Consider the following 12977-nt stretch of genomic DNA (forward strand, 5'->3'; position numbering starts at 1 on the left):
AATTAGGTAAGAGCTAATGACGTGTCCAACGTGTCCAAACACTGATGGGTACAGGATTCGGAAATCAACCCTCGAGTTCCGAGCAGCGGAGCGCCCACACGGTGCCCCTCCTTAGTCATCCACATGTTCACTGAGCATCTCTGACAAAGTTATCCTTAAACTCCCCTTCCCAACCCCCTCACACGTAAGGCGCCCCTGTGCTCCTCTGGCCGGCAGAGAAGGGGTGGGGAGAGGGAGCCATACGCTGGGCAATGCAGGCATGGCTTTATTTGGAGGTGGGTTCAATTCCCTTTGCTTCCCAAACCAGATTAGCCATGAGGAAATGCTTAATTTCACCTTCTGGAAAGGCGGGCAAACTTGAACTCAGTCAAAAGTGGCCCCCCGGCAAGTGAAAAAAAAAGAGATTATGAGATTTTTAAAAAATTTGTATATTTTTAGAGAAGCCTCATCTTTTGTATAAGGACGACTGAGGATAAAAGCCTGTCCTCATGCGGAGATCTCATTAAATGAACTCCATCCCCAGGGAAAGAAGCCGGTTAAGATAGGAAACACCTCAGGGAAGAGGAATGAATCCTCTGGGTAGGCCCAAGTGAGGGGAAGTGACTCCAACCGCAGGAAGCTTCTTCTGTCCGGCATGTGCTGAATCCTGTACCACAGACGCATGTTCCCCCAACACGAGATGCCTTGTAGTTCCCAAAGTCGGGGTGTATTTCCCACCTGGAAAATGCAGCGGTAGTGCTTTGCTCTTGCTCTCCTCCCAGTGTAAACACTCCAGGTTTTCCTAATGCCCTTACGTGTGAGGGAGGTTGGGAAGCGGAGTTTAAGGTTGATCAGCTCAGACCTCCACACACTCAGCCCCTCGCCCTTTACCATGTGGGGTCTGCGTTGCTGGCTCTCCCTGGGAAACCGGGTTCCAGAGATACTCAGCAGCAAGGATCTAAAAGGGTGTGTTTTCAGATACCGATAGTTAATTGCCTTGTTAGTTAAATGTTTCCAATTCCTGCATAGAGAAGGATGGAAAACTCAGGATAACAGTGCATTCCTCGGTTTCACTTATATTATCCAGAGGTGTCCCTGGGTGTGAGCCTCAGGGACTTTATATATGTTACATGTGTTGGGGGGCGGGGGAGGAAATAATAGGAAAGTGACCAGTGATTAATACCTTCTACTCCACCTTTCCTGTTGTTCCGACTTCCCCTCAAGATTCTCAGCTGTTTGAACAGATTGTGGGAGCTTGCCCACGCTTACCAATCAGCTCTGGAAAGAACAGCAGTTATCTTGTGTTATTATGTCAATACTCAGTATAGATAAGTCATGTTAGAAATAATTCTTCAGAGCTTCTCCTCCAGCGAGGTTAAGCTAAATGACTTCAGCTTTAAAAAAGTTCCAAGGGCCCTAGCCGGTTTTGCTTAGTGGATAGAGCATTGGCCTGGACTGAAGGGTCTGGGTTTGATTCTGATCAAGGGCACATGGCCCCTGTTGCAGGCTTGATCCCCAGTAGGGGGTGTGCAAGAGGCAGCCGATCAGTGATTCTCTTCATTGATGTTTCTATCTCTCCTTCTCCCTTCCTTTCTGAAATCAATAAAAAATATATTTTAAAAAAAAAGAAACACAAGGAAGGCAGATACTCTTCATGGCCTTTCTCCCTATCAATTGATAAAGAGCAAATTCTCATAAAGGGATTGCTAAAATAGCAACATTCTACTCATTACAAGAGCACCTTGAAAACTAGTTAATTTTGATTACCATTAGGAAAATGTTAATCATTTCTTAGTTGTTATTTTGTTAAAGAAAAGATGCCAAATTAGAAAACATGAGCTGTATTTACATCTAAAGAGTAATAGCTTAACTCTACTGAGTTCTTATTAAGAGCTTCATTTGCATGAGGTATCTCATTCAGTGTTCACTGAAGAAAATAGATTGGTCTTAATACACTGTAAGGGTCTTAGTGGGGTATGTTTATATGAAGATAAAATAATCAGGCTTTTCAGTAAAAATTTGGAGGTGAGGGTCGGGGGGAAACATCAAGAGCTGAGAAAAGTGTTTTTAAATCTGACGCTGTAATAGAAGAACGCGGCCTTTAACCTGTCCAGCACCCCTGGAGTGGGAGAGAAACTTGTGTTCATGGGGGAGCTGGGTGAGAGCTGTTGCAGGGGACTGAATTGTCCCTGTTTGGCAGTCATCACCTGCCCTTTGGATGGAGTTCCTCACCCCTTAACCCCCATCTCATTGTTTTGTGGAGGCCCATGTAGGGTGACTATGCAGTGAAGAGGGGTGAGAGCTAAGGAAAGAGGCTCTTGTTGGTATGTTTTTCACCCCCCACAAAAAATTTTCTGCAGTTCAAAGCCATGCACAAATACCTGGGGAAATGTTACAAAGAAAATTTAAGGAGAATCAGGGAGCCAGAGGCAGGATTTTTAATTGAATAGATGTTTACTAGTACATGGAATTTGATAGACTACAAAGTTAGGCTCACTGTCCAGATAGAAGGAAGCAAAGGTTGTGTATTTTCTGACAAACTGGGAATATTTTCCATGGCACCTGACACATTAGGCAGCCTCCTGCATAGACTGAGACTATGTAGTGATGTTTTATATTCACAAGGGTGGACATCAGGTCTTGTTCCTCTTCCTCTTCCAACTCCAACCTTCGCCCAAGATTTGTCATCTTGAAATCAACACAAGTATAAGCAGGCTATTTCTTCTTGCAGTTGCGTTCTCAGTGACAATAAAATCATGTGGTACAACCAGACTTGGAATACTACCAAAGTGGGGGACAACAACATGGTTTTGTTGTTATTTTTAGATCTTAACCTGCAACAACCAACAGCGAAACTGAATAAACATCTGGGATACATGTTGCAGTTCTGCAGGCATCCCAGGTCACAAGGACCCTGGCTCAGTCCTATTGCCTGCTCACGAAGTATTGGAAACACGTTTCAACAGACAGTTCTGTTTCAGCAATTGGCACTTGGATATTTAATAGTCTGCCTAATATGAGATGCTTACAATACTTTTTTTTTTTACTGTGAAAGTTCCCTTTTTGAAACTTAAGAAATTTGGGATACATACAATTAAGAAAATCCCAAGGATATAAAAACAAACAAACCTGGTGATACCCGTTTTTTGGGGGGTTTTGGTGGTTTTTTCTTTGTTTTTTTGGATACAGGCCCCATTTAACTCATTCAACAGATATTTATTTATCTATTACTCTTATTCTTTTAAGCACTGGATATACTAGACGAAACAAACTCCCTCATGGAGTTCATATTGTAGTGGAGAAAAACAGATAGTAAAACCTTGTAATGGAGGGAGACAAACAAGGAACAGGTAAATACATAACATGTCAAATAGAGCTAAAGGCCATTAAGAAAAAAAAGCCGGACAAGGGGAATAGGAAGTGACAGGGCTGGATTGATGGCTGCTGAGGTGTAACCAGAGCCGAGACCTCAAGTGAGCCATGCAGATGGGGCAGAGCTGATGGAGGCAGATCCGCGCCTTTGTTTATTTTTTCAAGATTGACTGTTTGAGAACAGGTTGGCAAGTTGACCAGGCTAAGGGCAGGAGTGGTGGTGACAGTCCTAGTCTGGGTTTTGGTGGGGAAGATAAATCTGTAGTATTTGCTGATGGGTTGAAAATGGGTAATGGTGATTATGTGTGGGTATGAATATTACCAAAAGAACATCTGGATGTTGTAACTGTGGAGGAATGGTCAAAACTGAGCCCACTCAGACATTGACTGCAAAGTACAGGGGTTTGCATTTTAGCTTTGGGGCTTGAAACTTTTTGGTTTTGGGTGCATTAAAAACACACGCATGCCACCATTTTTAGATTTCATGATTTTATTCTTTCACATATTAATGGCCTTCATCTCCCCTAAGTGTTTAAGTCCCCACTCTCAGTTCACTACAGTTGTCTCTTCTTGGGAAAATCTTTAAAATTGAAAGGAAGATATTTTCTAATTCTAGTAATTATTAGGACATTAGTGAGGCGAAGCGACTGGACTGCAGCCTTGGCACAGTGATTTGTTCTTAAGGTTCTGGCAAACGAGATGGTTGAAAGTAATTTAAATTGAAGCTTTAATTTCATTTTTTAAAGTATTTCAGTCCTTGTGCTCTTGGGGAGCAGCAGGTGTTGGTGGTGACACTGACGTGGAGGTGGGGGCAGTGAAGGGTGAGTGAGCTCAGTTCCCAGGTGTCCAGAGAGCCCCTGCTCCTCTGCTGTGCCCCTACCCTACCCTACCCCCCCACCCCAACCCCCAACCTTCTTAGACACTGTCTATCCCCCTGCTCTCCTGGATATTTTGAACCATTATTTGTTTCCTAGCCTCAAACCTTACTTCAGAATCACCTAGTGTGTTTGTTTGTTTGTTTATTTTATTTTTTTTTTTAAGAAAAGAAACAAAAGTCCAGCCAGCGTGGCTTAGTGGTTGAGCATCGACCAATGGGCCAGGAGGTTACGGTTCGATTCCTGGTCAGGGCACATGCCCGGGTTGCAGGCTCAATCTCCAGTGCGGGGCGTGCAGGAGGCAGGCAATCAATGATTCTCTCTCGTCATTGATGTTTCTATCTCTCCCTTCCTCTCTGAAATCAATAAAAATATATTAAAAAGAAAAGAAAAGAAACAAAAAACTGATTTCCCAGTCCCTCGCACCTCCCATAACTCAGACTCATTCAGACTGGTGAGTGCCAGGAATGTATGCTTTTAACAAATGCTGCCAAGTGATTGTAATTAGTACAAACACCACACTGTAAAGGGACCAGCGGGTCCTTGGGAAGTTCGCCCCTGGGTGCCTGTGACTTTTGGCCTGTAGTCTAGATCACACAGGGAGTGTGCTCTAACATGGTACAGAGAAGGCACATGAAGGGAAGCCGGTCCAGCTGCTGGCAAGCACTGGCTCCCAATGAGAACTTTGCACAACTCCTTAACCCTAGACCTTCATCTACATAAGAAGTTCCAACTTTGGAACCTGGAGGTGTAAACTCACACTGTATTCGTTTAGCTGCCGAGGTTTTCGCACATGTCAAACAAGGAATATACCTGTATCTTGGTGAATATGAATGAGGCATATAGTCTATAAATCAATACCAGGGATTCTATACACGTAATTATGCCCTCTAAAAAGTACATTAATTTTTCAACTAAAACTTGAAAAAAAAATGAAAATATTAACGGGGGGAGGCAATCCTTTGACAGAACTTTTGGTTCACAACAAAGTGAACAACTACCAAAGAAGGTTCCTACTCTTTTTGTTACCTCTCCTTGAGAATCACTAACATAAAGCCATCACATTAAACATAATCTGATGATCTCTATGATAGTGGTAATGACAGGTATCTACATGTTACAGGATTCTAGGTGTCCAATTGGATAATTCCTCTTATTTAGATGAAAGAGTATACCTCATTAATGCAAATGAAAACTGCGTGGGTGCTTAAAGGAAAGACAACTTTGCAATTAAGTTGTTGGTGTATTAATGAAGGACTACCCCCTAGAGATTTGCCCAATGTCCTAATTCACGTACTGTGGGAGGATGGGGTGTTGCTGTGACATCTCAAAATCACACGAAAGTCAAGTTTTATTTTGAATAGATGGTAAAAAAAATGTAGTAGTTAATTGCCACAAGCATCTATACAATCCTATTTTACCTTGAATAATGATCAAACATTGACCGAAATGACAACTTCTCGATGTGCCTGGTCACATGTCTAAATATGTTAAGTTTGTCATGGACGCGATCATTGTGTAAATGTGATATGTATGCAAACAATTTACCATTCTATCTGTTTCTGTAGTTCCCTACTTCCACCCCTCACCACAATTGGGATATCTGAGCAAAAGCAGATGACACTGGCAAAATATTGTAATTCTCTACAAACAGAATTAGGGCCAATTTACACATCATCACATAGAAACTGTCTATTGATATAGCTCCAAAAATTCTGGTGTTTGTTTGACCCTCGTGGGCTGTTCTTCTTCATTCTCCATGTAGTATTTTCTGCTACGTTGTAGGTTTTTCGTTTTTGTTTTTTTCCTTTTACATTCTCTCACCTTCAAACTGTCCATCAAAGCTAAATTACTCTCGCACACGTCAAGCCTTCCCGAGGTGCTTTAACCCTCTTTGTCAACCCTATAATCCTTTGTTCTTGTTTGACTGTTCTTTTCACACATCAATTTTACTGTCCAACTTGTGACCACGGAATCTAAAATGGTCCTTCCTAAAAGTAGAAGGGATGCTCCCTGTTTTATGACCACTGGGAGAGCATTATTTCTGTGACCTGCCCCGTCACCTCCCACGCCTACCCCATCATTCTTTGGCACCAGTCTCGAGGCTGTCCTCGAAGATACCCATCATCTGTTAATTTAGATAGCTGGTGCTTAGTTTCACTTTATGGATCAGCCATCTCTTCGCTTAATTCAGGAAATTACGGAAAAGATTTCCATTTCATTTTTTTTCTGGCTCCATAGCCAGGAAGTGCAAGCATTAATAGGAACGTAATGTTGCATGGTAGGGAAGAAGGATTTCATTTACTTCCTCCAAGGAGAAACGGCTCGTGGTTCAATACCAGATGAGAAAACTCTATATTCAAATAACGAGCATAATTCTAAAAAGCCTGTATAATCCTACTTTTAGTTACACTATTTAAAATTTATTACTAAGCTCCTGGAAAGTCTTTGCTTCACTTGTTTTTAATTATTAAATAATCTTTTGACTACTTCATCCTTTTCTAAATCCTCCCATTACTATTCTCTGCTGAAAATTAGACTATATACTCTCTGCGTGCCACATGTGATGTTAGTTATTTCTTCCCAAGTTTTGGCCCTCAACAAGATTGTATATATCAAAGCATGGAAACATTTCTAGCCGTAAGCCAGCTTTACTATAATTTTATAACCAGTGTGATGCATTGGAAAGCCTTGAACATGGGATCATAACTCTTTTTCTGCCTCTACTGATAGCTAAATATTTCCTGTACCCTTAAGACCTCAATTTTTCATCAGTTAAATGAGTTATTGGCAATTAGACATATAAAGTGAAATAAACAACTTTTGGGATATCTGCCATGTCTACAGACTTGGGCCTTTTTCTCATCTCCAATATGGAGACATTTTAGGCTGAGAGGCCCAAAACCCAGTAAGGAAACTTGAAGTAAGTATAGAGCAATAAAAAAAATGAAAACCAATTGTTTTTGCTAGAGGTAAACTTGAAAGTGGTCTCTTATTTTTCCAGGGTACAATTAGAAAGGAGACAAGTTGAACTTTTACTTGAAATGTAATGGGCATTTAGTTTTTGTTTTTGAAAGTAGGTTCCTGCATATAATGACACATTGTGTCAAAATGGTGCATTTCAGTACAACATATTTTATTTGGGCAGAAGAAAGAATTCTGAACCACATTAAGTCACTGCTTAGGATGAAACAGAAATATAAATGACCATACTATATAGAATGCACAGATTGCACTTGAAATACCAAAGAGAAACATTTCAGAATACAATTAGGAATAAAGTGCTATATAACAAGATTGAGGTTTGGAAACAGGTTATATATAAACATCAATGATGAGAGAGAATCATTGATGGGCTGTTTCCTACATGCCCCACACTGGGGATCTGAGCCCGCAACCTGGGCTTATGTCCTGACCCGGAATCGGACCGTGACCTCCTGGTTCATAGGTCAACGCTCAATCACTGAGCCACACCAGCCAGGCGATACCAGGCTTTTTGAATAACACACATCAGCATTAGGCAGGCATCCAGATACAGGCTTACCAGGCCAGAACTGTCATTTATCCGAGGGATAAAATAAGAGGCACTTAGCAGACAGACAGCTCCAGAAGCCACGTGCAGAGGCAGTGGTTGAGCAAGAGCAACCACTACAGCTTCCCAGGTTAAGATTGCTGTTTAATTGGCACATAGGCTCTGTTGCTTCTGTGTCTTACTGTATCAAGAAACTGATAACACCTTTTTACAGGGGTGGGGGCAGTGGCAAGGGAAATGGGGCAGGAAGAGTTTACTTTTGGTGGGTTTTTTTTGTAAGATTGCTAGAAAGATCTGAGACCTTTTGCAATACTTTGCTAAAAGAAACTATATTAAACTAATAATTTGCAGTCTATGATCACTCAGTTGTATTTTTGTTTCCTTTCAGAGGGCGCCCAGGCAACATGGGTGACTGGAGTGCCTTAGGCAAACTCCTTGACAAGGTTCAAGCCTATTCCACTGCCGGAGGGAAGGTGTGGCTGTCAGTGCTGTTCATCTTCCGAATCCTGCTGCTGGGAACGGCCGTTGAGTCAGCCTGGGGGGATGAGCAGTCTGCCTTTCGTTGTAACACCCAGCAGCCTGGTTGTGAGAACGTCTGCTATGACAAGTCCTTCCCCATCTCTCACGTGCGCTTCTGGGTCCTGCAGATCATCTTTGTGTCCGTTCCCACACTCTTGTACCTGGCTCACGTGTTCTACGTGATGCGCAAGGAAGAGAAGCTGAACAAGAAGGAGGAGGAACTCAAAGTTGCCCAAACCGATGGTATGAATGTGGACATGCACCTGAAGCAGATCGAAATAAAGAAGTTCAAGTATGGCATCGAGGAGCACGGCAAGGTGAAAATGCGCGGGGGCTTGCTGCGCACCTACATCATCAGCATCCTCTTCAAGTCCGTCTTCGAGGTGGCCTTCTTGCTGATCCAATGGTACATCTATGGATTCACCCTGAGCGCCGTCTACACTTGCAAAAGAGATCCCTGCCCACATCAGGTGGACTGCTTCCTCTCGCGTCCCACGGAGAAAACCATCTTCATCATCTTCATGCTGGTCGTGTCCTTGGTGTCTCTTGCCTTGAACATCATCGAACTCTTCTATGTCTTCTTCAAGGGTGTGAAGGACCGTGTGAAGGGGAAGAGCGATCCTTACCACGCCAACACCGGCCCACTGAGCCCCTCCAAAGAGTGTGGATCTCCAAAATACACTTATTTCAATGGCTGCTCCTCGCCAACTGCTCCCCTCTCGCCCATGTCTCCTCCCGGGTACAAGCTGGTTACTGGAGACAGAAACAATTCTTCCTGTCGCAATTACAACAAGCAAGCCAGTGAGCAAAACTGGGCTAATTACAGTGCAGAACAAAATCGAATGGGGCAGGCAGGAAGCACCATCTCCAACTCCCACGCACAGCCTTTTGACTTCCCCGATGACAACCAGAATTCTAAAAAGCTGGCTGCTGGACACGAACTACAGCCACTAGCCATTGTGGACCAGCGGCCTGCCAGCAGAGCCAGCAGCCGCGCCAGCAGCCGACCTCGGCCCGATGACCTGGAGATCTAGATCCGGGCTTGCGAGCATCAAGATTCCACTCAGTTGTGGAGAAGGAAAAGGTGCTGTAGAAAGTGCACCTTAGGTGTTCATTTTGTTCCAGTGAAGGTGGTACTCAACAGCCTTCGTCATGAGGCTTAGGAAACACAAAGATGTTAGAATACCTGGGTTCATTGGGGGTGCTTGGGATAGGCGGGTGGAGAGGGCGGGGGTAAGGGAGGTACATGTTGGTATTTAATGTAGTTGATTCAGAGGACTTCCGTTCTAATACAAGTTGCATTAGGTGTTTCATAGGTAAGGGCTTTTTCTCTCCCCCAGACCCCTAAGGGTAGTTCTGTGTATGTGAAAGAGTGGGTGATATTTTGGCTAAATACATTTTGTTTTACCAAGAAACTGAAATAGCTGTATCCAGGAAAAAAAAATACTTTCTGAACATCTTATTTCTTTCTTTCTTTTTTTTTTTTAATCAAGAAAAAGACAGAGGATTGTCCTTATATCCCTGCTAAAACATTCCATTGTTAAAATTTGCACTTTGAAGGTAAGCTTTCTAGGCGTGACCCTCCAGGTGTCAGGGGACTTGTGTTGCTATATGTTTTATTGGTATTAGTTAAGTTCAGACAAGGCCCACAGGAAAAGACTGCCCATGCATTTGCAAATCTCAGCCAAGTTCCATGTGCATTCTTTCTTACATCCACTCACATTGTATTGCCGCCACTTTTTCATCATTCCTCAACTACTATGCACATTCATTTGATGATTTCTGTAAACATTTTTTAAAAACAGTTGGTATGTCACTTAACATTTTTTTGAGTTGAGTCAGGGAAGCAAGCCATGCTCAATATTTAACAATCACTTTTATGTGTACGTGTGTGAAAGAGTGTGTTTTATTTGTCATGTATTGGTACAAACAGATACAGAAGAAACTCACAAACAGAATTGAAAATAATGTACCCACAGTGTTCAAATTTGAACCTTTCTCATGGATTTTGTGATGTGGGCCAATAATGGTGTTTACATTATAATTCCTGCTGTGCAAGTAAAGCACACTTTTTTCCTAAAATGTTTTTCCCTGTGTATCCTATTGTGGATACTGGTTTTGTTAACTATGATTCTTTTTTATTTTTCCTTTTTTTCTTTTTTTTTAGAATATAGCAATAATGCTATTGCTGAAATGAATGATTTTTTTTCTGAAATGTAATCATTGATGCTTGAATGATAGTAGTACTGTAAACAGGCTTTAGTAATTAATGTGAGAGACTTAGAAGAAGTGCTTAGAATGGACTATTAAGTGTGCCTAAATGAATTTTGCAGTAACTGGTATTTTTGGTTTTGTCCTACTTAATGCACATTAATTCAGAACTTGTATTCTGTTAATGAGTTTGACAGTCTTTTGGAGTGACCAGCAACTTTGATGTTTGCACTAAGATTTTATTTGGTATGCAAGAGAGATTGAAGGCAGTTCAGTAGTACACCTGTAACTAATTTATTTGAAATATATGTTAAAGAAATCCAGTTTCTTCAGATGCCTTTTTGAAACTCATCACCGATGATTAGTGAAAATGCAGAGTATTATACCTTTCTTCTTGCATGCCATCTACATGAACAGTTTTGTACAATGAGAAATACTAATTTGTTTGACATTCCATGTTAAACTACTGTCAAGTTCAACTTCATTGCATGTAACGTAGGCCTAGTCCATCGGATCATGTGTTCTGGAGAGTGTTCTTTATTCAATAAAGTTTTAATTTAGTGTAATAATAGCCTGTGTGATTTCTAAAACTTATTGTATATATTCACAATCATCAAAGACATTTCCATTGGTTATGAGGATTTGGGCAAATAAGGATCACAAGATTCAGAAATCTTTGAAAGGACAATACTTATCATTGGCTGGGTTTAGTGCAACAGTGTTAACATTTTTGGATATTCAACTGAGAAGAAAAAAGTATAGAAGTTAAATTTGGAATATGTCCAAGTGCTGAGATTGCTGTGACAAAAAAATGAAATATATTTATGATTTTATTATTTCAACATACTGAAAATACAGAAAATAAGATTTTGAAAAATATTTTTTAAAATTTATCTTTCTTGTTGAAAATATTGCTGATGTCCCGTTTGTTTATTTGTTTTCCCAATGACCCCTCTACCCCTCCCAGGCCTTCACCACTCTATTGGCTGTGTCCATGGGCTATGCATATAAGTTCCCCGGTCCCCACCCACTCCTTAACCCCCACCTTCCCTCTGAAATTCATCAGTCTGTTTCATGCTTCTATGTCTCTGGATCTATTTTGTTACCAGTTTATTTTGTTCATTAGATTACACATGAGTGAGATTATGTGATACTTATCTCTGACTAGCTTATTTCACTTAGCATAATACTCTCCAGGTCCATCCATCCTAAAAAAATTCTTAATGCCCAAAGAAAACCAAATTATTTAGAGAAATTAGAACAATTCTGGGCAATTGATAATAAGTATATTGACATTTTTAGTCACATTTCCAGAAAGTTTTTTAACCTATTAGGGTTGTTTATATAAGTATTAGCACAAAGCTAACTTAGATTACTGGAACATAAAAATACTCATTTTGAAATAATTTAGTCCATTTCAGTTGCTTTTCTTTCTATTTTGATTAACAAAAGTTATGAGATTTTCTTAAAATCAAAGAATTATTTAATAAAGAGCTTCCCAGTCAATTAACATAATAGTGGCAGCAATTCAGGTATCATTTGGCTGGCTGAGAATCCAATGGGGGAGGTAGGTTTTCTCTGCCTGGAGTGTTTTCACTTAATATGGGGAATAAAGAAACTGAAGATTTGAATGTATGTGTTCGTCTATCCTACACAAGCAGGGTCGCTGTGTGTGGATGGACAAGTGGTTCATACTACTGAATGTTTGAGTAGTAAGGTGGAATTAAAAATGGGGCTCTGGTGGGATGAGGTGGGAGGGCAAGCTACATCTTTGAGAAGTAGTCATAGTACGTCCTAAACATTTCCCAACTTGAATGCTTTTCACTGCAAAAAAGCATTTAAACATGTGATAAATATGCAATCTTAAACTACAAAAGCATATGAAATAGGAAATCAAACCTCTCACCTCTCCGCATTCTCCACCATACACATCAGAGAAGTTTTAATTCCCAAAAGGAATTCCTGTTAAAAGTTGCAGACTCCACCCTAAGTAGTGGTGGTTCTTAGAATGACCTCACAGTCCCTGCCCCACGAAGCTTAGGATGTGAAGACTTACATAAATTTGAAAAAAAATGCTGCTTCACTCATCTTACTTATCTCAATTGGCCGCCTGCTTTCACAACTAAAAATGATGAGAAAATTATGCAGTCTCATTCTACCACTAGTTTTGGGGGGTTTTTTTTGCATAAAATTTTATGTTTAAAAATCAGAAAATTTTGAATCTTCTAGAACTAGTAGAACTTTGTGATGGTGGACATGTTTTATTCTGTACACTATGGTAGCCACTAGTTGCACACAGCTTTGAGCACTTGAAATGTGACCAATGAGTGAAAAAAATGAATTTCCTTTTAGGATATATGCATCCCTATGTTCATAGCAGCACAATTTACAATTGTTAAGATTTGGAATCAGCCTAAGTGCCCATCAGCAGATGAATGGATTAAAAAACTGGCACATCTACACAATGGAATACTATGCTGCTGTAAAAA

At 40.9% G+C, this 12977-nt stretch overlaps 1 protein-coding gene across 1 annotated transcript in view; it reads left to right on the plus strand.

Annotated features, from left to right (window-relative positions):
* GJA1 (gap junction protein, alpha 1, 43kDa) overlaps positions 1-11059 on the plus strand; it is a 12997-nt gene extending 1938 nt beyond the window's left edge. Inside the window, exon 2 of the mRNA XM_014533754.1 lies at positions 8147-11059. Coding sequence (XP_014389240.1) covers positions 8163-9311 — 1149 coding nt within the window. The 5' untranslated portion in view covers positions 8147-8162 and the 3' untranslated portion in view covers positions 9312-11059. The remainder of the gene's footprint in view (positions 1-8146) is intronic.
* Positions 11060-12977: the final 1918 nt, after the last annotated feature.

The sequence above is a fragment of the Myotis brandtii genome, unplaced genomic scaffold, assembly GCF_000412655.1.
Source record: "Myotis brandtii unplaced genomic scaffold, ASM41265v1 scaffold123, whole genome shotgun sequence".
NCBI lineage: Eukaryota > Metazoa > Chordata > Mammalia > Chiroptera > Vespertilionidae > Myotis > Myotis brandtii.